Below are 27,911 nucleotides of genomic sequence, written 5' to 3'. Positions count from 1 at the left end.
GTCCCTGAGAGGGCGCTGTTCCCAAGGCCAGGGCCCAGCCGCCCGCGCCTGCCCCACGGGACGCGGTCGGCCCCGGCTCTCCTCAGAGCGCTGCCCTCAGACATGGCGGCGCCCTGCCCGGCTTCGCGTCGCTGGCACCGCGCGGCCGGCCCGGCCTTGCCAGCACTCGGGGACTTCCTCCGCGCGCCGGCTTCCTGCGAGGCTGGCATTTAAACGGCGCCGGGGCCGCGGGATGCCGCTGCGGCTGCGGAGCTGTCCGCGAACCGCGCAGCCGCGGAGCCCGAGCATCTCTTAGCCGGCGGCGAGCGCGACGCGAGCCAGGGCGAGGGCTGGCAAGGGGGGCCGGGGACCCCGGCATCTGGCAGTTTCCTCGCAGCCTCGACGTTCGTTTATTTCCAAGAGCGCAGCCCTCCTGCGCCGCGGCGCCGAGTCGAGCCGAGCCCCGGCCTGGGCTGCCGCCGAATGAAGCCGGGGGCCAGCGGCGGCGCGTGGGCCATGGTGCGGCTGAGCTCCGAGCTCTCCCGGTGAGCAGCGCCTTCCCCGAGAGCCTGCTGCGCCTGGGCGGCGGGGCGCGCGGCCGTCGCGATGTTCAGCTGGCTGGGGACCGACGATCGCCGGAGGAAGGACCCTGAGGTCTTCCAGACGGTGAGCGAGGGGCTCAAGAAACTCTACAAGACCAAGCTGTTGCCCCTGGAAGAGCATTACCGCTTCCATGAGTTCCACTCGCCGGCCCTGGAGGACGCCGACTTCGACAACAAGCCCATGGTCCTGCTGGTGGGCCAGTACTCCACCGGGAAGACCACCTTCATCAGGTGAGCAGCCGGCTCGGCGTCGGAGGCCCACCCCACAGGTGCATTGCCGGGCCCCCTCCGCGTGCTGCCCGGCGCCTCTCCTCTGCCCTGACCCCTTGGCCCCGGTGGTCCGTTTGCACTGCTCAAGTTCAGAGCCATCCCTGTGCTTCTCCATGGAGGAGGAGGGGAGGCCCCAGAGGCGTAGGCGGGAGAGCTCCTGGTCTGCCCAGCACCTTTCGCCCTCGGAGGGACCTGTCCTTGGTGGCCAGGACCACCTCCTCCCTTTCCAAGGCTGCCCCCTCCTGCGGGGGCCCTGGCAGTTGCAGCTGAGGAGGTGTGCAGGGAACAGGCCCCGGGGAATGGAGGTGGCCTGCTGACCTCTCCACCTTGTCCTCCTCTGAGGCAGAGCTCCTGTGGGTGCCTGGACAAGAGCAGGGTCCCGAGGCAGAATGCCCTTTTTTCTCTCGTTTGGGTCTGAATGACTCAATCCTAATATTAAGCACTCGTAGCAGAAGGGACATTGGCATTGTCTCATCCAGGGCCTGGACTTTGCAGGTGAGCAGACTGAGGTGTGGGGGGGTCAAGGGGTGCGTGGCAGGCCTGGGGCACGGGTTCTAGGTGTGCATGAAAAGATGGTTGGCTAGGGGCCTGTGGCTTGGAGGGTGAGTCAGCCATGCCCTTGAATCACAGATGGCTGAGCTGGACAGAGCCTCTGAAAGCTCTGCTTGTCCACCCTGCCTTCACGGACACCCATAAATTGTCCCCTGAGTGAGGACAACCCTCCTTTTCCTTGGAAAACAGGCTTTACTGTGGTCCTCCATCCATGCAAATGCAAGGCCAGGCCACTGAGAACCATTCCAAACTGTACAGAGCACCGAGCATCAGTCCCCTACCGTGTGGGATGGGGTGCAGTGACCCCACCCCACCCCAGAGCCAAGGTGCTCATCTTCTGCAGAGCGTCTGAAAGCAGGGACCCTTGTGTTTCCACTCAGTGGCTGTTGGAGCACTGTGCCTGAGCGAGGAGAGTGGAAAAGCTGAATGTGGTTCCTAGTTGTCGAGGTACTAATTTTCTCTAACATTAAGCTTGTCGCACAGCCTTCTGGGAGCTGGACGTGCACCATGCTAACGTGTCACGCCTGGTCAGATTTTGGCCCTGTGGAGTGGATGGCCTTGCACGTAGCGGCTCTGGGAGACCAGGTGATTTCTGAAGAAGTATGGAGCCTGTGGTGATGATGGGCTTGTTGGAGCCTGCCTGTTTTCTATTGTTAGAATAGGCAAGAGCCCTTGGACAATAATCCTTTGCTCCTTTTAAAACATCAGCATCTCCTTTGAAAATCTGATGGAAGCTGTGGACCTATCTTTAGGACAATGCCATCCACCCCAAATTTCAAATTTTCATATAGTATTTTCATCAGGATGAGAACCCCTGACCTGATGCATACCTTTATTTTGTTAAATGCCCTGGCTGCCAAAGGCCCTTCCGAGTTTCCTTTGTGGCCTCTGCCCTTGCCTGCTGTGGTCTGTGCCTCACAGGAAGCGCAGACCATTTGCCGATGGCTCCTGACCTTGCCTGGCCTCCCCGGCTATCTGCTCGTAGCTTGGTTGTAACTCTGAGCTCACTGTCGGGAGCGTCTCCTGCCCAGAGCACAGGCACTTACAGGCAGCATCTGGGGCCTCACCTCCAGCAGCTTCCCGACAGTCATATTGCAGACTGGAGGGGAGGACAGGACAGGCGAGTGTCCCTAGGGACAGGATCCCTGCACAGCAGACAGGTTTCAGTGCATTCTGCAAGAGCCACTGCCCTGGCTTTGTCTGCGTCCCTGCTGGCTGGTCCCTAGTCTCAGAAAGTGGCAGAGGCGAATGGCCATAGGTTCTTCCTTATCTGAGGGAGGCAGGAAGGCCGGCAGAGGCAGATCCCAAAGCGTTCTTATCCTCCGAGTACAAGACTGCTCCCTGCCCGCTCAGGTTCCTTGCTGATTTTGCTAAGCGTCAAGATCTCTTTCCCCTCAAGACTCAGCCAGCACGGCTAGGAGGGCTGCACCCAGGGACCCCTCCCAAACCAAATTACATGTTTTTCTTCCCTCTCGGTAAATCCAATAAACAGTATTTTTTTTAATTGTGGAAAAGAATGAATTTGAAAAAAGAAAAAAAAATCATCCATAATCCTATGACTCAGAGGGAAAACATTTGAAATATTATATATTTATCTTTCTAGCAATGTTAGCTCTTTTATAACACAGCTGAGATCATGCCATTTGTATAATTTCAGATGCTGGATTTTTTTTTTAAGTTTGTAGCATGGGTATTTTTCACATAAGCATGATTTTTTAACAGCTACAGAAGAGCTCCCTGCATATGCACAGGGGCTTTGGAAGGTCACGAGAAACGCATATTAGAAAAAGATTCATGGATTTCTAAACATTTTGCCCCCAAATAAAATTTATCTCTTGATTCTCTTATGGGCTTTTGAAGCAGCTCTGTGTGTGTGTGTGTGTACGTGAGATTATTCATTTAACCAGCTACTTTAGAATGTTTAAGATTGTTGGTCATGGTTTATTTTTTGGCCAGTGTCACAGCACCGAGCCACTCAGGCCACAAGGGGACTCAGCAGGTCCCAGAGGCAGAACTGTCAGGCCAAAGGTTGTACGGCACTGTTTCTGTGCTCCAATTCTTGATTTCCAAACTTTTGTCTAAGAGTCTTATTTCGCAGCTGCTTTCCAAGAGGGTGCCCCAAGTGAAGGCAGCTTGGGGGGGGGGGGGGGGCGAGTGCCCCAGCTCCCGCCCTGCTCCTGCCCTGCCTCCATCCTCCATCGTTGCTCGGCTCATCTGCTCTGGGTCCCAGACCTCGACTTCTGAAAGCACAGCCTTGGCCCTCGGTCCCCCGGCACCTGGCGCTGTGCCTCCTGAGTGCCCATCCACTGGCAGTTTTGTGTGCCCGCCACGGGGACCATTTCTCGTCTCAGGAAGAACACACAGAAAAGGACATTCTTCTAATGACTAATTAATGCGCTCTGATCTCTGCCTGAAATAACTTCCCTGGCTTAAGGCCCGGCAACCCTGAGTAATCAAATAAACAGTAAATGGGCTCGTGGCTGCTCCCTGCCACACAGAGCGGCTCTTTGCAGTACAGTAGCGCACTGTCCCTCCTGCCTCCGCCCTTGCTCTCCCTTGCTGTTTCTCGTGCTGGCACACAGCCCCCAGTGCTTCCCTGCCCAGGGCCCTCCTCTCCTCTGCGGGGAGCAAGGGATCACCAGCTGCTCTAGGGGCTGAGTACGGGAGGCACAACCAGACCACAGCCCAAGGATGGGCCTAGGGGGGTTGAATGTGGCTGGGCAGGTCCCTGGGGCTTTCTCTGGTGGGGGCTTGGACGCTGAGGTCCAGCTCCCTATGGGCTGTGAGGACCACTCTGCTGGCCCTCTTGGCCTCCCCTCACTCGGGGAACACTTTGTGTTCTGGCCTGGCTCAAAAGTGTCAGGGCATTTGCTCGTGGCTGCCCTGTCTCTCGGCATCACTCAGGCCTCCCCGCTGTGAGGAAGGGGGTGCCTCTGGGAAGCCAGAGGATTCGAGAACCAGGCCGCTGTTGCAGAGAGAACACGGGCCTCTGCCAACTGCTTGCTGCCAGCCACGTTCCCGGCAACACCCCTGTCTCTCTGCAGCCTCTGAGGTCAGTGGCTGCCCAGTTCTTGCCAGGGCTCTGCTCTGCCTGCTCTGTGGGGCTGGATTTCCAGAGGGAGGAGCCACCCCTGGGCCAGAGGCCCCGTGTCTGCCTGCCCCAGGCCTGGCTCAGGAGCTGCCTTAAAAGTCAGGTGTGTGGAAGTTATGAGGTTTTGCACATGTTGGGAGGAAAAATGACTTCTGTCCAAGGCCATGGCAGTGGAACCAGGGCCACGGCACCCGGGCTAATTCATCAGAACCCAGGCGCCACCACTTCCAAGCCATGGATTCGGGTTAGGAAGGTGACCTGAGGTCATGCCACCCAGCCCTTCTGTGCCCCGGTTCCCTATCTGTATCACCCATGGGGTGATGCGGGGACAGCAGTCATGTTCTAGGACCCTGCATGGGGTCGTCCTCCTCTACTTCCCTCTTTCTAGCTTGAGTCTGACCTCCAGCAGGTGGGAGGCAGCCTGGTCCAGCTCTGCGTGGTTGGGATGAGGGAGAGGGACGTTCTCGTCTCCACACCTCCCAGGGCTGGAGGAGGGACGTGAGGCCGAGCTCTGTGGACAGAGCCACATGGTGTCCTGGGCAGGCTGGACTCTCCCAAGGTGTGGTCAGGCCAGGGGAGGCTATCAGGAGGCTGGGCAGCCTGGCCCCTGCATTCTCCTGCATGCTGGGATCGCCTGATAGACTCTGCTCTACCTCAACTTGGCTGTTCAGAGTTTCCTACTCACTGCCTCGCTCTGTCTGCGGGGACGCTTCACGGCCTCCCCAAAACCCTGCGTGGTCAGCAGAGCAAGGATTAATTTCCTGACCTTGGGCTTAAAGCTAAGAACTCTGGCTTAAGGACCAATTTAGCTACTATGCAGATACAGACAGTGAATTCCTGTGGAAAGTGCTACATACTTTGGGAGTGTATCTAAAAGGTATATGGATTCAGAGGTATGAGACTTGCAGGGAAGAGAGGCACAGTCAGCTTTGGGGGTAAGGTAGGAATAAATCAGGGAGCCTTCAGGGAGGAGGTGCCTGAACCAGATCTGGGGACAGGCAATGCCAGGCTGTTCATTTCCTCTAATTATTGTCTGTGCCAAAAATGGGCAAATATCCAGTGTAGCCCTTGCTTTTTGGAAACGCTCGTGTGGTGTCCCAGACTCCCACTTTCTGAGGTCATCTGAAGCCAAGTCCTGTTCCCATTTCATAAAGCAGACGACTGAGGCCATTGGATGACTTGTGCACAGTCATACCGGCAATGGGATCACTACCCACCAGCTCTTCCATTGAGCTGAGCCACCTGCCCCAGCCCCAAGCCTCCAGCGGCAGGGTTCTTGAGCCCCTGGGCAGGGTTCCTGAGCCCCTGGGCTGGGCCCCAGTGTTGCAGACATGAGTCCTTGGAGGGCAGACTGGGTTCAGATTCTTGGCTCCGAGGCCTTACCCTGAGTACTTAGATCACCAGGAAAGCGGACCACGTGCTTAGCCTGCCAGCCAAGCAGGGCACAGAAAAATGAGTGAAATGTTCCGAAATCCTTTCCTTCAGAAAACATGAAGAAACATAGTGCTTTGGACTTCCCTGCACTTGCTCAGGGGTTAGCATTTGCTAAGTTTACACTGGATGGCAAGGGGGTGGGGGGTGGGGGTGAGTCTTTTCAACTCTTAGGACCGCTTCGCATTTTAAGTTGGCCCTGAACTTGGGTAGCCCCTACTCGCATTTACTCAACTTCACACTGCAGTGTTGCTGCCATCCCATAGAACTGGGAGGCTCCGTGACCTGGAAAGACCCAAGGGGAGGGCCTGGAACTGCCCCCGGGACACAGCAGGCTCCTGCCCCTCCTTGCTCTTGGGCGGCCCCCTCCCAGCTGTTCCCACCTAGGCCGGAATTAACTTTTCTTTTTCAGCCTGCTGTGGGAATGCTTGCACCCACAACAGAAGCCCGTCTGTATGGCTGCCCATAGAGCAGCCAGGCGTGAGATTCCTCAATAGATTTCCCTTCTGGGACACAGTGGTGTCTTTGTGTCACGGGCACCCAGTGCTGCAAGCCATACCCAAATGTCCCTGAGAATTTACCCAGCCTCAGGCCCTCTGCTCAGCCCCACTTGCCCCCTGGCCAGGTTTCTGGGGCCCCACATGTAGGTGGCAAGCATGGGGTCCTGGGAGTTGAGGCAAACAACAGGCCCAGCCCAGGGCTCTGTAACTCCCCCAGGAAGCAGTGGGTCCCCCTCTGTTCACCTGCGCAGTGCACCACACCTCCCACGGGGACAGGATGTGAGACAAGTCCATGAAGAAGCCACTCGTCCCTGCTCTTTGGCCCTGTTGGTTCTGAGCATCTTGGAGGCTGCCTCCCAGTGGTTCTTTCCACCCCTTTCTATTTCAGCTGTGCCCAGCGAGGCCTCTGCCAGGCCCTGCTTAGGGCTTCTCCTCCAAGCAGTCCCTCCCAGATCACAGCCCTGGTTTGCATGAGGAACCTGGCCCTCCTCTAAAAGACCCTTTTCAAGCTCACAAGCCTGGGTCCTGCTTTGGTCAGCTTCAGATTTTGCCTCCCACACCCCAGACACTGCGCTGTGCATCCCAGCATGGATATTTACAGAGAGGAGGATATTGCTGGGCTGTGGGTCCCAGCACCTCACGGCTTGCCCAGTCAGCCTCCTGCCAAACTGTCCCTTCCCGGCTTTTCTTATCCCGCCCCTCCTTCTAATTCCAGGGTGGGGTGGGGGACTCAGCCCTTAGAGCCGGCCACGGTGAGATCTGAGGCCGAGTGGGAGACCGAGTGTTAGCAGGCCAGGAGCATGCATCCTCGCCTCCAAGAGCCGGTTCACTCCTGGCTGTAATTACTGGTGCGTCACCTGGGACTGGCTCTTTAACTCCTCCCCCTAACAATGAGACGCTAGCTCGGGCGCCAAGTGTTACAGTGGGGTTGATGAGACCTCAGCACACCCCGTGGGGAGGCGTAGAGGGCTCACATAGAGTAGGTGTGACACTGACGTACGAGGCTCTCTGGGAAAGTTAGAACAGTGCCTGGCACATCACAGGAGCTGCCTAGGTCCGCACTGTCACCCCCTGCCCTGGAGGGAGGGGCTAAGCATCAGGTGAGTGCTTTCCTAAGGGCATAGGAGTAGAGAAACCAGAATCCCCGCCTCCTCACCAGGCCCCAAAGGAGCGGGCACCCGCGAAAGCAAGAAGTGCAGCCCGGGTGTGCAGCTGTTGGGGTTTCTTCTCATCCCGACTGCAGTGCCAGCCTTCAAAACCACCATGTGACCCGAGGGAATCCTGCCTTCCCTGGAAAGACAAGGGCCTTCCCCAAGGCAGCCGAGAAGCCCCTGCGGCCACGTGTGGTGGTGGTGGTGGGGGGGGGGTGGCCTCCTGGGCCACCGTGCTCGGTGCTCTTCCGCCAGCTCCCTGGGGAGGGAGCCCATAGCAACCTAGCTTAATTGCCCCTGGAGTTGCAGTCAGCAGCTCCTGATGTTTCCGTCGGGCATGGGTGGGATGTCCATGAACCAGGGACCCCGAGAGCCTCCCTGGTGCTGACCCACCCTGGGAAGGCCTGGGATTGGCAGAGAGCTCTCAGGTTGGAGCCCCGAGCCCTGGCCCCTGGCCCCAGCTGGCCACCTGATAGCAGCACCCCAGGTGCTGAGGCTGAGCTGTGACCCCGCGTGCTGAGATTACGCATAAAGCTGAGCCCTTCCTGGGTTTGTGGGCCAGCTCTGCTCTGACCGCTCCGGGACACTGACCGGCTGCCTGGGCAGCGATTTCCTCAGGAAAGCTGCAGGGTGCAGGATTTGGGTTCCAGCTACACTACTACTGTTGAACTTGGAGACAGTAAATCGCCCTCCTATGCCTCAGTTTCCCCCAGAGGAGAGAATGCTGCCAGGGTATTTAGAACAATGTATGGAGTGTGGAAATGCAGTGAGTGTCGGGGGGCTCGCAGTAAAGCTAAGGCTGGTCGGGAGCAGTTCTGAGCCCTGGCTGCACGTGTGAATCAGTCCCTGGCACCGTCAGCTGAGGGGTGGGGCCCTGGCACCGTCAGCTGAGGCTCAGAGGGAGCCTGCCAGTGGAGCAAGGGCAAAGGCCCCAGGACAGGGCAGTTCGGAGCTCCTTTCCCAGCTTAACAGCTCTTGTCCTGCGAGAGGCCCCCAGGCCTGGCAGGGTTCACCCATGAGGCTGTGGTTCATGGGCAGCAGCCCTTAGGGCTCACCCATCCTGCTCTTAGAGCACTCCCGCGGGACTCTGCATAGGCTGCTCACAACCCAAGGCAGTACTGGGCCCCCTCCCCTGCAGCCTGGCCTCCTGCTGTTTGGGCTCAAAGTTGTGCTGAGCTCCCAAGGGGCTCAGAGGTCCTTAGAGGCCATCCCCTTGTTTCTCTGTGCCCTTGCCCTTGGATTCCAGAGGAGTGGAGACAGGCGGGTGACCTTGGGCTCACACTGCCCAGGCCAAGAAAAGAGGATGGAGAGAGCCCTCCCACCACAGCCATAGCCAGAAGTTTGGGGCTCAATCTGCCCCCCAAAAGGCTGCCTGCCTTCTCCAGAGTGCCCATAACAGGGGCTGGAGCAGCGTGGATGTGCTACAGCCTGGGCGGGATGGGTCCCATGTGCAGCAGGGCAAAGAACACAGACTGGTGGAACAGAAGGTCCCCTAGGGACCACCTTGTCCAGACCCCTATGAAGAGCAGAGGCCCTGGGAAGGGAGAGACAGCCTGATGCCCCACAGACAGCAAGTGGGACTAGACCTTGGACGTCCCACCCATAAAAACCACATCATGAAAATAACCAAGCCCTCATGCACTGCTTCACCTCTCGGCTGAGATCTTGCATACAACCTGCTCCCCTGGCCTTCTTCCTTCCAGCCCATGGAAGCCGCTCTAATTTTACCCGTAAAATTTCTCCCAGCAATGGCTCCTAAGAATCCATATACCAGAACTCCACCTTGTCCTGAAGAGGAAAAAACCAGACTTATGCTGCTACCTCCAAAACACTGTATGCAGAAAAGGATGCGTGCACATGGCATTATCACAGAATGACCGCAGGATCTGTAACCCCTGGCCATGTAGCACACGGCATCCTCTGTGGTTGCGAGCTGTGCATGCCCAGGGAACAGGCGGTTGTATGGGGTGGGGGGCGCTGGGTGCAGTCAGAAAGCATCAGCAGTTACAAGGGCACTTTGACACCTCTCTAGGTTAGAGGGTGCAGGTAAGAAAACAGATTGAAACCAAACCAGAAATATCATCCCTGCCAACGCGTCCTGCCACATCCTACCGCTGTATATCGCAATTGCCTGGTTCCCAAAGGCTAAAGGCAGGGAACTCGTTTATTGAGTATCGATTTTGTGCCAGGTGCTGTAGTGCGTCTTGAATATCATCTTGGCTTGGGAAGTTTGAATTAAATGGGTAACGACAGGAGCAGGGGAGAGGGGGAGAGCTGTGCAGCAAGCAATGGTGCTTAGCATATTGGGCTCTAAGATCCTGTGCGTGGCTGTGTGTGAACAGGTAACACACAGTACGTGTGTGCCTAGAATACTCCTAGAAGGATCTGCGATACAAAGCACAGATACCCAAAGTCTAGGGCAGGATGCAGATTCACTTTTCCCAATGTTCCCCTGACACTGTTTGCGTGTTGTATCATGTACAGTTTGATTTTTATGTTTAATAACCAGCTGACTGAAGAATGGCCTGTGCCAAGCCAGCAGTCTGTGGGTGGTCTGATTCTGGCTGTGCCTTGGTGCAGGCTCTTCAGCAGGTCCCGCTCCCCCTCCCCACACCGCTGACTGAGGCATGGGAAAGCCAAAGGACCAGCGGGGTGCTTGAAGTGACTGAAGTCCCACCTCCCCGGCCCAGTTCCTCAGAGCTGGCCCTCTCCCAGGCCTCCCTAGTTGTCCACACGCTGTCTCCCAGCACAGTCCCTGCCTTAGGAGTGTGTTCCCTTCATCCAGGTACCTGCTGGAACAGGATTTCCCCGGCATGAGGATCGGTCCCGAGCCGACCACTGACTCCTTCATCGCGGTGATGCAGGGCGATGTGGAGGGCATCATCCCGGGCAACGCCCTGGTGGTGGACCCCAAGAAACCCTTCCGGAAACTCAACGCCTTCGGCAACGCCTTCCTGAACAGGTGAGTGTGGCAGGGGTGTGCTGTTCGCTGCTCCTAGGAGTTTGGCAAGTGAGGGCCAGGGGCAGGGCCTTTTCCGTACCTGGAGTCTCCTGGGTGTCCCTTGCTGGCTGAGTCAGTCGCCACTGGGAGATGTGGGAGCTGCCATCGCTGGGCCGATCCCTACTGACCGGGAAGCAGAAAGGGATCAACAGTGACTTAGACCCCAGTCCCCCAATCTCCACCGCCTCCCAGGAAAGCTGCTCTCGGCAGAGTTCCCCACGCTTGCCCGAATAATGCCTGGGATTTCTCCCCTGTTCCTGGATATTCTTTGGTGCACAGAGCCCTGGACTTGCAGGGGAAGCTTTGGGTTTGAGCGCTGAGTCTCCTACTGTGCAACCTTCCACAGGACACCTCCCCCGCCCGGGACAAGTTCAGGCCAACAGACACCAAGATTGTGAGGACTTGCACAGTGTGAGGGAGTGCTTGGCAAGCTCACTGGGCCACTGAGTTATTGTTTGGCAGATCCTCATTGCGCTTGTTTTTCTTATAAATCTAATTTTACATGTGCATTGCACTTGGCACTCTTAAAACTGCCTTTTCTGAGTGGAGATAGAGTACAGAAGAATTTGGTGGTGGGTGTTTAGCCGGTTAGTTTAGATGCTCGTGTCACGTAGTGGGGGTACCTGGGTTCTGTACCCCGGCTGCTGACTCCAGCCACTCCCTGCTAATGCAGAGCCTGGCAAGTAGCAGTACTGGCTCCAGTGGTATTGGGTCCCTGCCGCCCCCACGGGAGACCTGGATTGACTTCCTGGATCCTGGCGCCTGGCTTTGGCCCACACCTGGCTGTTGTGGGCATTTGGGAAACAGTAGATGGGAGCTCTGTCTCTCCCTGCTTGCAACTAATTTTGTAAATGGATAAAGAATATTGGCTTTGGCCTAAGTCCAGATCCTGCCTAGTCTCATTGATCTTGAGCAAGTTACCAAACTTTTCTGTTGTAAGGTAGATAACCATGAGACCTTCTTGCAAGGGGTGAAGGAGATAACGCACTAAGCACCTGGCACGTGGAAACAAGCAAGAAGGGTCAGAGCATAGCAATGCCATGGCCACGTCTTCTTGCCTGTGAAGCAGCCGTCCACTGGGCCATTTTCCAGCTGTGCAAGTTGAGGCTCATGGCCCAGTAGATCCCTGACGTCTCTTCTCCTGAGCAGTATTTTTATGAAACTCTGAACTTGACCCTGACCTTTCCAGAGATGACAGGAGTCCCTGATAACTCTGAGACTGGGGCAGGGAGGGGACCATGTGATTAAAATGTGGCATTGCAAACAGGCAGGGGGAGTGCTCCCACAGGAGGGACGCGGGGGACGGGGAACTGAGAAAATGGCCTGGCAGGTAGAGTCCGGCTTGGGTTAAGGAGGGAAGGAAGCTGTGAGCTCAGTGTCAGGGCACGAAGGTGGCAGCAGCGTGGAGGGGCAGTGAGGAGGTTGTGACACCAGGATGTGAAATGCAGGAGAGCCTGGCGTGGCTGACCACCCTGGCAGAGGATGAGAGGGGTGAGCAGAGGAGAGGAGAGGACAGCCGGGGCACACAGGGGTAACTGGCCTCATTGGAAGAGAGGACACAGGGTTAGTGGTTAACCCCACTTGGGGACAGCCATGCCTGTAGCGATGATAGCCTGTGGGGTCAGACGTGGTGGTATGTAGTCTGCCCTGGCATCAGAAGTCACGGCGTGGCCATCCCAGGCTGGTGCGCTCCTGAGAGCCCGGGGCCGAGTGTGGGGGTGGGATCTGGGTGGTCTATGTGGGGTAAAATATCCACCACATGGATCATCATCTTTGTCAATCAAAGGATGAAAATGCAAACTGCAAGTCCTTTGCACCCTATCTATTCCTGCAGGTGGGTAAGGAAAATCTGAGAGAAAGGAAAAGAAATGTGCAGTGTGGCGACCTGGACTGTTGATGGCGGTTGTGTGCAGAGCGTGGAACTGGGGAGGGGGGAGGGAAAGAGGGAGGGAGACCTTCCAGAACTGTTGAGCGTTTACCATGTGCATTTCTTTTCCCAAAAATAATTTATAAAGACAACAAGTATGAAGGTGTCGGGAAAAGAATAAGGGACACTTGGGCAGTGCTGCCGTTATGGGGTCTGGGATCCCTGATTAAGTCTGTGATCTCCGTGAATGAATGTGTAGCAGGGGGAAACCAACTCCGGGGAGATCCTGCGCCTGACCCTGCCATCAGCCTAGAGGAAAGGAATGTGGCTGTGTAGAACGCTGGGGGCGCTCTCCCTCCCAGGGCCTTGCTAAGGTAGAGTTCAGCTCCTCTGGCAACAGACACACCAAGCCCCAGTTCTAGCAGCAGTGGCGGGGGGTGGGGGAAGGGTGAGGCTGACTCCAGCATGCGGCGACAGCACTGGCCAGAGGCACGGGGGCTGGCGAGGCCTTTGTGGCCAAGCAGACGCTGATGAGCATGACGACGCTGAAAGGGTGCAAGGGGGCATCCCCTACAGATAAACCGGAGGAAGGGAGGCAACGGGAGGATGCACTCGGCGCACGAGCCCCGGGGAGCACTCACCGCTGAGAACCTGAAGGTTTAGCTGGACTGGAGTCTGCCAGGCATGTGCGCTAGGAGGACTGCAGGGGTGGGGGCAGGGGGCCTCTGCCATCAGCCACCAGCTTCGCTGCAGCCTGCACTAGGGCATCGCAGGGCTTCTGGCTTCCCGTCTGCGTGCTGCTGGGCGGTCCCATTTCAGAGCCCTGCCCCCGCCACTCCTGAATGAGGCTGACTGCCACCACAAGAGCTGTGCTTGGCATTCACAGAGCTGCAGAGATGCCTGAATAACCGTCCCTCCTGGTGTGGCTTGTTTTTCAAGACCATTGCCAATGCTGCCTCCTCCAGGAAGTCCTCCCCAGGAGCGATTTGTCTGCCTTGGATCTTCCACACCCTTCACTGACTTCCCCTGGGGCGCAGGTCCCATTGCCCCTCATCTCATCTCGGGGCAGGCTGTGCTCTGTGGGGGCAGGGACTGAGGTCTGGCTATCCCACCGTCCCCAACAGTAGGGCACAAACCACAGCTGCCTCGGCCTCGCCCCAGGGGCTTCCTTGGAGCACAGATGCCGAGGCCACCGCCAGGGCTCTCAGTCTGCTCTGGCACACCTGGGAGTCCGTGTCCCCGGCTGCCCAGCTGCTGATTCCTGCCCATGGGCATCAGGGAGTGTCAGATGCTGCCCCACCGACAGACGAGGCCACATGCAGGGCGCACAGTCACTCTACAGGGAGCATCAGCTCCCCGGGACCCCAGGCTCACAGCAGCGTTCCTCTGGCCTGTGCAGGTTCGTGTGTGCCCAGCTGCCCAATCCCGTGCTGGAGAGCATCAGCGTCATCGACACGCCGGGGATCCTGTCCGGGGAGAAGCAGAGGATCAGCCGAGGTAAGCCAGGCGGCGTGCCAGCCCTGGACTCCAACTCCACGGGAGGTTCCAGTGTCTTCACACTTGCATCCCAGAAGGGAAGCCCCTGGGCCCTGCTGTCCCTCGATGAGCTGCCACACCTTGCATGCTATGCAGGGCGCTGCCAGGCAAGCGCCCCTCGGTGATTTCAGGAACCATGTAGCTCGACAGACAGCCAACCTCAGTCTTCTCATCTGTATAATGGAGATGTCACTGACCTCAGTGAGTTTCCTCATTCTCTAAAGGGAGCCTGCCGTGGGCCAGACCCTGACGTCCTTCTCAAGTCCCTGCAGTCCCTGTCCTGGGACCGTGCAACCCAAGGGAGTGGGTACGTGCAGAGGTGGCCTCATGCTCGGTTCCTAGGGGAGGAGGATGGGGCATGTGGGAGCACCCTGAACCCGCTCACTGCAGACACACGGAGTGTCACTGCTCACTCAGCAAGGTCTCCCAGCAGGGACAGAACTCTGGGGCCAGACTTGTCGCTTCTGAGCCAAGTGAGCCTGGGCAGGTATCTCTGTATGTCAGCTAGTTATCTGTAGAGTGGGGAGATGGTGTTACCCATCTTACCGGGGTGTTTGAGGGCTAAAAGAAAACATATAAGTAAAGCTGCCAGTGGTCCTGCACGTAGTAGATGTCCCATCATGAAGAATCTCAGATCATCCTCATCCTGCTCTCCCTTGGTTTTCCTGGCCCCTACAAGACCAGACTGATGCTGTAAAAAGCTACAGACACCTGCTCCACACCCCCAACCCCAGCCTCTCTCCTGCCACAATTTGCTGTGAGCCCTGGCTAGCCCCCCACCCTCTCTGTCCTGCATATTGTAGCTCTGGCAAAAAGAAAAAAAATCAGATGAAGCCAGACCCCTCCCCCGCCAGTGTTGGTGCCGGGAGCTGGGACTCCAGCCAAGCCAGTCTGGCCCCTGGAGGTCGGCCTCCGGGAAGGGAGGCTGGGGCCGCCGGCCTTCTCTGGGAAACGGCCGAGACTGCTTCCCGGCAGTGTGGGCCTCAGCCCTCTGCTGTGTGTCTCCTGCCCCGGCAAGTGCAGGTCTGTGCTGCCTATGGCTGTGGCGTCACAGCAAGGGGCCCAGAAACCCCATCCCCATGGGCCTGGCCTCCCCAGCCAGCACCCGCCGCCCCATTCCCTTGGGAGAGATTCCCAGGGCAACAGGCAAGTGCCTCTCAGCTGTGTACCAGGAGCCCCGAGTGGCACGAGCCCCTGGCTGGGAGCCGGCTGCTGGTGCCCAAGCTGGAATTAGGCCAGAGCTCCTGCGGGCAGCCCTGGCTTCCCCTCTGAGGCCAGGGGCTCTCTTCCTACCAGGGCAGGTGGTGGGGGACAGGCCCAGGTGGGGCTCTTTGGGGGTATCCCATGTGATGCGCAGGTGGACAAAGCCTGCGCTGGCAGGTTTCCCCAGCCAGTTCTTAAGGGACCCTCGGCCTGGAGTCTCTGCCCTGGGGCAGGTGCAGGGTGAGAAGGCTGAGAATCTGTGCAGGGAAGCCCTGTTGCCCCCACCCCAAGGAGGGAAAGCCTGGGGAGGAAGCAGCAGAGCCGGGAGAGCACTAGGGAAACTGTTCACAGCTCCTGTGATTGGCTGGCCGTGTGCCCTGGAGGTCACAGTGTCCCCCTGCAAGGGTCCAGGGAGCCTGGCACTAGGCTGGGTGCTGAAGGCGAAGGGAACCGGTCTAAAGCTAGAGAAGCCTGGGCCAGGGAGGAGAGGGGCGTCCCATGCTCCCTCCTGCCCACTGTCCCTGGGAAGCACTTGGGCCCTGCCCCTGTGGACACCATCTGGGTGGTTCTCAGTCTCGTCCGTTTGTCCCAGGCAGCCCCAGCCCCAGCCTCACGTGGTTCTTCTGGCTCCCCCTGAGCTGAGGCATACAGGGGATGCCTTGTCCCACCTGGGACGGCTCAGCATGGTCCCCTCAAGAGAAGCTTGCAAGAGCCAACACCCCCCAGGCCACACTACCTGGAGGGCCAGGAGCAGGGGGTGGTGCCTGCGCACCCACAAAGCCGTGCAACCTGAGCAGGGGTTTGGAGTTCTAGGCTTTAAAACCTGCGTGAGGCTCAACAGATCACATTCCCCCTGAGCCTCAGGGTCCCCGTGTGCAGCCAGGGGTGAGGCACCACGGAGCCCCCTTTGGAGGTCTATAGACCATAACGCAAACACAGATCTCAGCTCTGGGTCTGCGTCGCGGGGAGCTCTCTCCTCCCCCACTTACATTCCAGCCGTGGCCACCCATTATCCAACCCCAGAGTAATCTATACAAGTGGACTCTGCACTTGCACAGTGCACAGCCTGTGCACCTGTATGTGGCAGCCCTGACTCCAGTGACTCCTGCCTTCCTCAGCTCCACTGCCAGTTCATTTTCCCATTCCTCCTCCTTCTCTCCTGCCTTTGTCTTTGGACCCCAGTAGTGACTTCCCTACACAAACTGGGTGGTTGGTATGCTACCCACACTGACCAAGTACCGGTCCCACCCATCCCTGGGAGAAGTGATAGCCCAGTGAGCGCTGTGCAGGCCAGTGTGTCCTCTGCCCTCTCGAGTCCAGACTATTCATAAATGCTGCTGTTGGCAAAAGCAGCCTGTGACACAAACAAGCTGAGGGCTGGGCCACCCGCACTGCATGACCAGCTTGGGGCAGTGCTGGTCTCAGCACCCTGGAGAGCCAGGAAAGTCAGTGGGAGACATCAGACCCCGTCAGTTACCAGGAGTCCCCAGACCAGACAAGTTCCCTTTGAGCAAATCTCTTCTCCATCCTCTCAGTCCACTGTAGGACCTGGACTGTCAGGTTAAACGCTCCCACATAGCCCCTCCTGCACGCACACGTGCACACACGCACAGGCAAGCATGCATGCAGAGTGGAGCGCGCTCTGTCGTGGCTTCTAGTCTAGGCTCTTGGATGCCTGGGTTTGGCCACAGAGCCAATTTCCCTCTTCTTCCTTCCCTCCAGCCAGAGCAGGGCAGGCCAGGCACCCATGGATGGGGCTGCAGACTGTGTCCAGCGTGAGGGCCTGCGAGCAAGCCTGAAACCCAGCCATGTTCTCACCCAGCCTCCTGCCTGGCCCGGAGCTGACTCACCAGGAAAAAGGGGGCACTGGTGTCAGGGGCATCCACAACCACCCTGGACTTCCCCTCCGGGAGAACGAGCTACTCCCAAGGCCAGGGCCCAGCCGAGAGTGTGGGTGTGGCTCCTCTACAGGGGCCTGGGATTTGGGAGTGTCTTGTGGGGTGAAGCCAGGGGCACCTGAGGAGCAGAGTGTGGGCCGTTCCAGACCAGCCCTTGTCTCTGGATGAAGGTGCGCGGGGTGGGCAGGAGAGGCAGGAAGGAGGCAGTTTCTGGAAGCGGCAGGATGTGCCAGGCCAGGCTCATTACTGGGAAGAAGCAAGGATGCGGCAGAAGTGGGTGGGCTCCGGGAAGCCGCGCATCCTCACGCCTGGGAACTGCATTTCCTGGCTGCTTCTCAGCCTGAAAGCCCCATTGGCACCCCTAGAAAAGTCCCCCTAGCCAGGGCTCTGTGCTCACGGCCCAGGTGCACCACTGGGGGCTCCTCCCCATGGACCCCTTCCTTCCTGACAGGAGTCTTGCCCAGGGCCCAGAGCTGCAGCGGGAAGGAATGCTCAGGAAGAACCCAGGCAGCAGGAAAGAAGGCAAACCTACACGCTTCCCCTGGGGGTCTCCAGGGCCCAGACCTTGGAGGGTCTGTGCTAATGCTCACAGCCCCCCACCCCTCTCTTGTCCCTGGCACCTGCACTGGAGCTGGGCCTGCAGCTGCCCATATACACCCGCATGGGCACTGAGGCCAACACCCCTGGAAAGGACCAGTCTGCCCGATCACGCCTCAGTAGCTTCCAGGAGGAGGCATCTGGGGTAGCATCTGTTCCCATGGTCAGCTCCCGTTTTGGAAAGCGATGCCTTGCCCTCTCTGGCGAAGATGTCCTTAAATCTCAACAAAGAGTTTTTGAGAGAGATGGCACTTTGGTAGCCACCGAGGGGAGTACCCGGGTTGAGGGCTCAGGCCCCTGAGCTCTGCTTGCATTCAGCTCTCAGCTAAGAAGAGGGTGGGAGGCCAGGATCTGAGTTGGCCTCCACCTGGCTGTGTGATCTTGGTAAGCCCCTTCACCTGTGTGCCCTATCCTTGCTCTGTATGAGGTGTTTGCCCTGTCCACCCCCCCGGCCCATGCCGAGTGACCCGGATCCCATGTGGTCACACAGCTGAAAACACAGAGCAAGGCAGCTGGCCGGTGCTGGAGGAGTCGCCTTGCTGACTGCATTTGTCTCATTGACTTCCTCTGCTGGCCGCTACTCAGAGACGCTTTCTTTCCAGTGCCCCGGAGCTGCAGGCTGCACAGGCTCCGGCTGGCGTCTGTCCCCGTCTGTCCCCTGATCTCACAGCCCAGCAAACTTGCCGGAAGGAATTCCAGGAAGCGCAGCCTCTGCACTCTGCACTCTGCCCCCAGTCCATGTCCGTGCGTCCTGGGCTGCCGCAGGTGCTCCTGAGCTACCATCATGGGTCTCAGGTCTGTTCTTGCAGCCAGGGAGAGCAGGGGCCCTGGCCTGGGCTCTCAGGTCACCTTGCATGGGGGGCAAAGTCTGCAGGCTGAGTGCAGCCCTCCCTCTGCTGCCCCATCCTGTTGCCATGGCTCCCCAAGGACCTGTCCTACAGTCATTCCTGCCCCCATTTTATAGCTGGGAAAGCTGAGGTTCAGGCTTGCCCAGAAAAATTAATGGGACAGCGCTTTTCCTTCCTGGGTCCAATCTGTGCCCATTCCTGGATATGCACTTCAGCCCAGCTCAGGGAAACAGCAGAGCTCCATTCTGAAGGCCCCACCCTCTCTGGCTTAGCCAGGAACAAGGAGGCTGTGCTTCAGAGGGCCCCAGGGAGACACGGCTTGATTCCCACGGCCTCACAGCCTCACCCGGGCAGAAAGCCCCGGCATGGCTACGGCTGTCATTTGAAAGCAGCTTGCCGGAGTGTACAGCGTTTGCAAAAGGGGGGGGTGAGGGGTGCTTGTAAAATCACAGCGAGGGTTCCGAGCAGCCACCTGTCTGCCCCAGGCAGGCGCGGACATCACATGCGCGTCCCGAGGCGTCTTAATGAAGACAGTAGCCTGCAGCCTTCTTGTCCCCCTGTGCCCGCGGAAGCTTCCCGGCATCTCGTCACCGTCCATCCTGCCGCACTCCCCAACCTCATACCTCGTCTCAGGAGCCAGAATTGTGAGCTGCGAAAGGACGCTCCGAGACTGCCCAGCCCAACCTCACAGCTTGACAAAGACACCAAGGACCAGAGAGGGGACGCTGTTTGCCCAAGGACACACAGCCAGTTCGTAGCTGGGCCGACACAGAAGTGGGCTCAGCCCCTCCTCCTCTGGTCACCCCTGTCCAGCATGCCCCCTCTCATTGCAGCCAGCACTCAGGAGCTCTGTATAAAGGGGACGAGCCATGTCAACAGCCAAGGTCACAGCCACACAGTTTCTCCTTCATTCTCTGATTTGATCCTCACAGCAACCCTGTGGCTAAGTTGCTGTGGTGTCCAATTTACAGACCGGGAAACTGAGGCCCAAACATGCTTTGTTTGCCATCTCCCATTCGTGAAGTACAGAACAGGGCTCCCCTGTGGGTTCTGTTCAGCAAATGCTGCACCTGCACTGTGCCAGGCACCACACCAGGCACAGAAGAAACCCACAAGTATGCCTGCTACCCAACCTGCCAGCAGGATGAGCACAGAGGAACTGGCGCATGCGTGAGTGTGCACAGACCAGCCAGGGCACCGTCACCATCACCAGCCGGTGGGGACAGGCACTGGCAGCCCAGACAAGTGGCTGACATCCCCCTGCCCCCAACCCCCAGAACAGGGAGTGTTCAGGTTGCTGGGAGCTGCACTCACACACCCAGCCCTTTGCAGACCCAGCCTCCTCTTACATGAAGTCCTCCGGGCTGGAGCCTCCAACCCAGGGAATGGGGTACAGTGCTGGGGCTGGGCCCCTCTCACCTGGATGAGTACCCATTCGCTCATAGGGCAGCCACTGTGCAACCAGCTTTGCCGGCAGGTGGAGTGGGGAGCAGCCGCCCGCTCTTCCGCTCCCCATGGCCTGCGCCGCTGCAGCTGAAATCCATGGGAATCAGCAGCGTGCAGGGGCCTCGTGCTGCCCTTTCCACCTGCTGAGGAGGGCAAGGCTTGCTGCTCAGGGCACCTGTGCAGCCGCTAAGCCATGGCCTATTTTTCAGGGTAGGGGTTGGAGCAGGGGAGCGGGGAAGGGGGGGCGGGGAGGGGGAGAACTGGCTCTGATTTTCCCAGCCCTCCAGCCCCTTCTGCCCTCCCCCTTTGGCAGGTGGGAGCAGCTCTGCCACAGCTGTACTGCAGGGAGGATAAAAATAGGCCAGAGCCATGGCGGGGAGGTGGGGGCAGGGAGCTGTGCAGGCTTGAGTCCTGATGAAGAGTGGCTTGCAGGTCAGTGCACCCCCCAGCCCTGCTGCCCCCTCCCCTCCTCCTCCTCAGCCTCAGCTTCCTCTCTGGAAAGGAGTGACCTCCTCAGCTGGCCAGAGTGAAATGAGGTCATGATGTGAACGCTCCCCAGCTGGAGCAAGCACTGAACTTGGATTTAGGGAGCTACAAGAGTCGTGGTGCCCCACTGGCTACTGCCTACGAGCAGGGTGGTCTCGGCTGGGTTGCCCACCACCTCTGAGACAGGACCCACAGAGCCCCGGTGTCCTCCTGCTGGAGTCGCGCTCCCCTGGGCTTCGCCTCCTGGCGGAGAAGGTGGAGTCTGGTCTGCACCGGGCTCTGCGTCCACACCAAGCAGGAACGTTCCTCCTGCGCTGCTGGATTGATATTGGGCCTGCTGCAGCCCTCGCCTGCCTCAGTTTCCCTCTTTGTAAGCTGGGGAGTCGGACCATGGATCCTTCAGCTGCTCTTGGCCTCCTGGGTCCACCTGACAGGAGCCGGGAGCGCAGACTCCGGAGTCGTTTGAGCTGCTCACCGATCCTGGAGAAAGCCCCGTGGGGACATGCTGCCTGGAGGCGGAGGGGTGGAAGGCAGAGACGTGTGGACGCTGGCAGTCACCACAGGCTCCTGCCTCCATTTGTTGGTTGGGATCTCCTCACAGATGCTGGCACAGCAGCAGGTCTTCCTGTGCCCGCCAAGCCCTGCCGCAGCAGAAGCCTGCTCTGAAACGGCCGCCTGTGGGAGCCAGTCGGGGGTGTGGATGAAGTGCCGGCCTGGGTCCCCCTCCAGAGTCAAGCCGAGCCCACCGCTTGCCTCCTCGTGCTTTGGTTGCTCATCTGAAAAATGGGGCCAATGTTAGTGTATCTCAGAGGGTCCTAGTCACGAGAGAAGTGCTGGGCGCCCCATGAGTGCTGTACGAGCTGTTAGCTATGGTGGTGATGATGATGATGATGATGAAGAACCAGTAGGGCCTAAGGTGGCCCAGCAGCATCAGCACCTCCTGGGCGCTGGTTAGAAATGCCCAACCCAGCCTGACCAAGTCAGAGACTTGGCTGGGAACATAGGCTCCAGCCAACTCGACATTTAACAGCTTTCATTTATATAAGCTGAACAAATTTCCTGTATCTCATACACACAAATTTAGGCATGTGGCGATGCTTCCCACTCTACCTTCTCTCCTTCCTTATTCTTTAATCTTTACAATGACATACTCTGTGAATTTTATAATCACAAGCTTAACCCTCCACTAAGTAAAGATTTCAATAAGTAGTAAGTAGAAAGAAAGCACTGTTCCTCAAGAGTAGAGACATGGGCTGTAAACAGTCATCAAATCTCAAAATGTCCATGTCGCTCGTGTACATTTTTCTGTACTCTGTGTATCAGTTACCACAAATCAGGGGAAACTGATGATGTTTGTCTTTTGGGGACTGGCTCATTTCACCAAGCATATGGCCTCCACTTGTATCCGTTCTGTTGTGAAAGACAGGATTTTATCCTTTTTTCTGGCTGCGTAGCATTCCACAGTGTGTGTATAGCACATTTCCTTTATCCAGTCAGCAGCTGGTGGGCATCTGGGTTGATTCCACATCTTGGCTGATGATGCTTGTGCCGGCAGGCTACGACTTCGCAGCTGTCCTCGAGTGGTTTGCCGAGCGTGTGGACCGCATCATCCTGCTCTTCGACGCCCACAAGCTGGACATCTCCGACGAGTTCTCGGAGGTCATCAAGGCCCTCAAGAACCATGAGGACAAGATGCGGGTGGTGCTGAACAAGGCGGACCAGATCGAGACGCAGCAGCTGATGCGCGTCTACGGCGCCCTCATGTGGTCACTGGGCAAGATCGTGAACACACCCGAGGTGATCCGGGTCTACATCGGCTCCTTCTGGTCCCACCCGCTGCTCATCCCCGACAACCGCAAGCTCTTCGAGGCTGAGGAGCAGGACCTGTTCAGGGACATCCAGAGTCTGCCCCGAAATGCTGCGCTGCGCAAGCTCAATGACCTCATCAAGAGAGCCAGGCTGGCCAAGGTGAGACTGGTGCCTGGGGTTGAGGGGCGGCCAGGTAGACAGAGCCTAGTCTGGGTTATCTGCTGCGAGAGCCCTGGCTGGCTGCCTCTGGGGATTGGGCTCTTGGCTGCTGGGATGACAGGGTCCTGTAACCACGGCATCACAGGCATCAGCCAGGCATGCCAGCTCTGGCACCCAGCACACAGGAGAGTCCAGTGCTTATGGCTCTGGGCTCAGGTGGCCAGATTGGAGCTGGACTCCACTGTTCATTGCCTGTGTGAGCCCCAGGGTTTTAGTCTCTCTGGGCCTCTCTACACATCTGTAAAATGAAAGGGTGCTTGGAGGTGACATGAGATAGGGCACATCTAAGCCCCAGCCACAGCACCTGGCACCTTAAGAAGCGCTCGGCGAGTGCTGGCTGCCCTGCCACCCCCACCACTGCCTTGACCTTCACTCGCCCGGCCCAGCTCTGCAAGCAGTGTGCAGCAAGAGGCTGGGGAGGGAAAGGACTTCAGGGACAGGCTCAGGGGGAGGAGGTGGAGGAGGAAGGGGCGAGGGTTCGTGCAGGAAGGGGGAGGGTGCGGTCCTAAAGGGAGGCTCTCTGCGTGGCCCTGTTGCCAGGTGCACGCCTACATCATCAGCTCCCTGAAGAAGGAGATGCCCTCGGTGTTCGGGAAGGACAACAAGAAGAAGGAGCTGGTGAACAACCTGGCTGAGATTTACGGCCGCATTGAGCGGGAGCATCAGATCTCGCCTGGAGACTTCCCAAACCTCAAGCGGATGCAGGTGAGCAGGCTCAGGGGCTCCAGGATGAGGGGCGGTGGCTTGGGAGCTGGCAAGCCGGAAGCCGCTACGCCGTACCCACTGCAGGCTCTCTCAGCACCCGCCTCCTCTGTAAAATGAGGTTGCCAGTTGCCAAAGCCGGCCCGCACAGGTGTGAGCTCCGGGCCGTCGGAGTCGAGCCCCACCCAGACCGTGCCCTTCATTTTTATTTCATTTTTTAAAAGATTTGCTTATTTATTTGAAAGTCAGGGTAAGAGAGAGAAAGAGAGAATCTTACACCCACTGGCTCACTCCCCAACTGGCCACAACGGCTGGAGCTGGGCTAATCCGAAGCCAGGAGTTTCTTCCGGTCTCCGACGTGGGTACAGGGGCTCAAGGACTTGAGCCACGCTCTGCTACTTTCCCAGGTGCATTAGCAGGGAGCTGGATTGGAAGCGGAGCAGCCGGGATTTGAACCAGCACCCACATTTGATGTCGGCGTCTCAGGTGGTGACTGAACCCACTACACCACAGCCAGGGCCCTTCAGTCACTATAGCCATCATCAGGTGTGATGTCACCAGTGAGGGCACTGGAGGGTGAGCACCAAGGCCCTACCCTCTGTATAATTTCTGCAACTTCTGTGATTCGATAATTATCTCAGAAAAAAGTATTTTAAAGGGGCAGGCACTTGGTGCAGAGGCTGAGATGCCATGTGGGAAGCCTGCATCCAAATTGGAGGGTCTGGTTTGAGTCCACCTCTGTTTCTTACTCCATCTCCCTGCTAATGTACACTATGGGAGGCAGGCAGCAGGCGGTGGCTCTAGTACTTGGGTCGTCACCACCCACGTGGGAGACCAAGATTGAGTTCTGGGCTCCTGGCTTTGGCCCGAGACCAGCTGTTGTGGGCATTTGGGGAGTGAACCAGCAGGTGGAAGACTTTTCTATTTCTCTGTCTCTCTCTCAAATGAAATAAAAATAAATAAATTTTTAATTTTTTTTTCATCAGAATATTGGAAAACCAAAAGCTAGCAGCCACAGAAGCACGAGTAACAGACTTTGTTCTTGTGGTTATTGGCATCTTTAGGTTGGGAAGCAGGTTCTCAGCTGATCACAGGCACTGAGAGACATCTGCCATTTCCCATCTAGTGAAATTAAGAGGACCCACGCACACACATCCCAAGGAGGCATGTACCCCTGGTCATTCATCCCTAGAACCGCCTACTGGGAGCCAGGCACCGATCTCAAAACTGCTTGGTTGGAGCACTTCTGCTCTTTGTCTTTCGGTTCAGACTTTAATGATCTGTAGACAAATCTTTGGGAAGATGGCCTCTGAAAGGGGTCGCACACCTGCTTTTTAATATGAAGAAGCCTTGTGCAGCATCAGTGCTTTGCACTTCCTCATTTGTTTGCCTGTCTGGTGTCCTGTCTGCTCTGTAGATTCTACTAAATCAACAGGGTGAACGGCTGTCATGTGTGTGTGTGTGTGTGTGTGTGTGTGTGTGGTGGGGGTGATGGGCACACCCACCATGCCCCCACAGGTGACAATAGGAGCCCTACTTGGGAGCCTCTAGGGTTAAACACACAGGGAGAGGCATGTCTGCTGGGTTCCCAGACCACGATCAGCCCCCACTGCCTCCTAGCCTTGCCCCTAGGAGGGAGGTGAGAAGCATCCAGGTTCACACTCGCTCTTGAAATGTAGCTGAGGGTGTTTCTGAATTTCTCTGCAGTGAACCCAACACGCCTGTCCCTGTGTGCTGGCTTCCTCCCAGCGTTCTGGGGTTGCTATGGCCAGAGCCAGGGCAAGAACACAAAGTGCTCCCCTTGTCACCCCCTAGAGGCCAAGGAGAAGCTGGCTGTGGTAGACTAGGGCCTTTGAACGTGACAGAACCATACAGAGTGGAGGGTGGGTCGTCACACAGAGGCAAGGAAGGGAGCGTGGAAAGTCTGCTCCTGCCCCTCCCTCCGCTGAAACGCACAGGGGAGAAACCAGTGTTCTGAGAACTCTCTCCGGGTCATTCCCATGAGCATCCTCCTGGACATCTGTAGGTTGTGAGGATGGCTTTGGCTGCCAGTAGGGTTTGATTCCAGTTGCTCTCGGCTTCTCTCACTCACTGGGGGTGGAGTGTGACTTCTCAACCCCTTGGGGCAGTGACCGAGGGGACGCAGTGAAAGTACTCATAATGAAGCGTCTTCAAGCTTCATTAAAGCAGAGACCCCCGGACTCCAGTCCCAAGTCACCCTTCCCCCACGTGTATCCTATATTCTTATGAGCCAATTCCCATAAGCAACCACGCATGCCTGAGAAAGAAGAATCCATTCCACAGCCGAGCTGGCATAAAGAGAAGCGCGATGGTTTACTCTCAATCACAAGAGACCAAACCCATACTTGTTAAAGTCCCCTGTCCCTGCCACCTTTCTACTGCTCATAGACTCCATCCTGGCCCACTGTGCCTTTTCTCCTGTTCCTCTCTCCTGTCTTCCACGATTCTCCGAGGTGACCCACTTAGCCCTGGGGATAGGAGCTGGGCTGTGGACGTCCCGGCATTATTGGAAGCGCACCGCCAGCACGCGGCTGCTGCCTCCCTTCCTGTGTCTTCACTGTCTCCCTCCCTCCCTCCCTCTCCCCAGGACCAGCTCCAGGCCCAGGACTTCAGCAAATTCCAGCCGCTGAAGAGCAAGCTGCTGGAGGTGGTGGATGACATGCTGGCACACGACATTGCCCAGCTCATGGTGCTGGTGCGCCAGGAGGAGACCCAGCGGCCCGTCCAGATGGTGAAGGGAGGAGCGTTCGAGGGCACCCTGCACGGCCCCTTCGGGCATGGCTACGGGGAAGGGGCTGGGGAGGGCATCGACGATGCAGAGTGGGTGGTGGCCAGGGACAAGCCCATGTACGACGAGATCTTCTACACCCTGTCCCCGGTGGACGGCAAGATCACAGGCGCTAATGCGAAGAAGGAGATGGTGCGCTCCAAGCTGCCCAACAGTGTGCTGGGCAAGATCTGGAAGCTGGCAGACATTGACAAGGACGGCATGCTGGATGACGAGGAGTTCGCCCTGGCCAACCACCTCATCAAAGTCAAGCTGGAGGGGCACGAGCTGCCCAACGAGCTGCCCGCCCACCTCCTGCCCCCCTCCAAGAGGAAAGTCGCTGACTGACGGGATGAGGTGTGGCGGGAGGGGCTTCGACAGGCAGGTGTTGGAGATGGGAGTGGTGACCACACACGTGCACACATGCTCACACACATGCACACACATGGGAAGCAGATCCATTCCCACATCTCCAGGCTGACCCTGCTTGGGACATAACCAAGTTCTTGGAGTTCTAGAAAGAGGAAGCACTCCAGGTCCCAGGGCTCGAGCCTGTGCCTCCGTTCCTCTGGCCCTCCTATCTCTCACTCCCTAAAGACCCAAGGCAAATCACTCGCCCAGAGATGGCTCACCCAGCCCAGATCCGCCCCCCTCAGTGCCTCCATACACGGGCTTTGAGCAGATGCAGACAGCTTCTCACATAACAGGCAACTCACTTCTTTCTGTGCATTTATTCTTCCCTCTTCGGCTTCCTACTAAGAAATGTTCTCAGGGGCTAGGAGGTATGAGGGAAGGGGGCAGTGGCAAGGAGAATGGAGGAAGGGCAGCTCCTCCAGGGCACTGGGGCCCCCAGTGTTCTCTCCTCATCTGAGACTGTCTTCCTCAGTAAACTTGGCTTTGAACTTCACTTCGAAGATCCCAGAGTGGAAGAGAGGAGAGACAGTAATGGTAGGAAAGAGTGAGGGTGCTGTCCTGCAGCCTTTCCTTCAAAATCACCCCAGGGCACCAATGCAGGGCCGTTCTTCATCCCACCTGGCCCGTGGTGTTGAGATGCTTGTCCTTGACCCACACTGACCCAGCCTGCACTGTGTGCGTGACCCTGAGTGGCTGTCACTGATGTCACAGCTCAGTATGCATCCGCGCCTACCCTCGCTGTGCACAGCAGAGCCTCTCACAAGACTGTGTAGAGCCCAGGTCACAGAAGTCACTGCGATGCAGAGGGGATACACAGCCAGGCCCTCAGACCCCCAGACTCTCCCCTGTGCTGGGATGTATGCAGGATCCCAGCACTGCTACCCCATGACAAACCACAGAGCACAGTCCACAGTCCGGCCTGCAGGACCCCTCCCAGCAGGCTGGCAAGGGGAGGTGGCCTCGCCAGCATTGGGTGGGCCATCATTCCGACCATCTGTCACGTCACAGGAGAAAAACCGTGCCTTCAGGCTGTGCTCCCCATGTTCCTGCCATCACCCAAGGCCAGCAGCAGCAGCAGCAGGAGCATGGGCAGCCTGCTGGAGGCTGTTTGAGCCTGCCCCTGCCCAGCCTCCCCCTCAGCAGCCTGCATCAGCCCAGCTCCCACACAGCCACCACTCTTGGATCAGGTGGGACTTTGTGCTCACTCACAGCAGGCTAACTGGAGAGGTCTGGGGTCTCCTTCCCTGTGGCGTCCCCAAGGACTCTGACCTGTCCTGGGCAAATCCCCGCCACACTCAGTGCCCTACAGCCCCCTCCACGGCCTCTCCCCTGGCTTGCTCCCTGGCCGCTCTGTCCACTCACTTTGTATGCTGTGCTCCTCCTGTGATGGGAAACAACGCAAGGATAACTTATTTTGTACCTGTGTTCTGACGATAGAATATTCTATGTATCGATGACGTGCTTACTACTGCAGTGCATTGTCCTTACTCATGATAATACAGCACACTTAATCCTTTGGTA

General features: G+C 57.8%; 1 protein-coding gene across 1 annotated transcript; it reads left to right on the top strand.

The window, feature by feature from the left end:
* The first annotated feature begins 103 nt into the window (after nucleotides 1-103).
* On the top strand, nucleotides 104-27,911 carry EHD3 (EH domain containing 3). Its single transcript, XM_002709932.5, has 6 exons — nucleotides 104-812; nucleotides 10,362-10,538; nucleotides 13,844-13,941; nucleotides 22,014-22,426; nucleotides 23,027-23,191; nucleotides 25,797-27,911. Exons 1-6 carry the CDS (start codon nucleotides 586-588, stop codon nucleotides 26,322-26,324), a joined length of 1,608 nt encoding a protein of 535 aa, XP_002709978.1. The 5' UTR covers nucleotides 104-585; the 3' UTR covers nucleotides 26,325-27,911.

The sequence above is a fragment of the Oryctolagus cuniculus genome, chromosome 2 (assembly GCF_964237555.1).
Source record: "Oryctolagus cuniculus chromosome 2, mOryCun1.1, whole genome shotgun sequence".
Lineage (NCBI taxonomy): Eukaryota > Metazoa > Chordata > Mammalia > Lagomorpha > Leporidae > Oryctolagus > Oryctolagus cuniculus.
Note: the sequence above shows the minus strand (reverse complement) of the source record. Positions and strands in the feature narration are given on the sequence as shown.

What these genes read in the sequence shown, in the direction of transcription:
- EHD3 (XM_002709932.5), top strand. Translation starts at nt 586, where the DNA reads ATGTTCAGCTGGCTGGGGACCGACGATCGCCGGAGGAAGGACCCTGAG. An exon ending in GAAGCAGAGGATCAGCCGAG is followed by an intron (nt 13,942 to 22,013) that starts GTAAGCCAGGCG and finishes TTGTGCCGGCAG; the next exon opens with GCTACGACTTCGCAGCTGTC. An exon ending in AGAGAGCCAGGCTGGCCAAG is followed by an intron (nt 22,427 to 23,026) that starts GTGAGACTGGTG and finishes CCCTGTTGCCAG; the next exon opens with GTGCACGCCTACATCATCAG.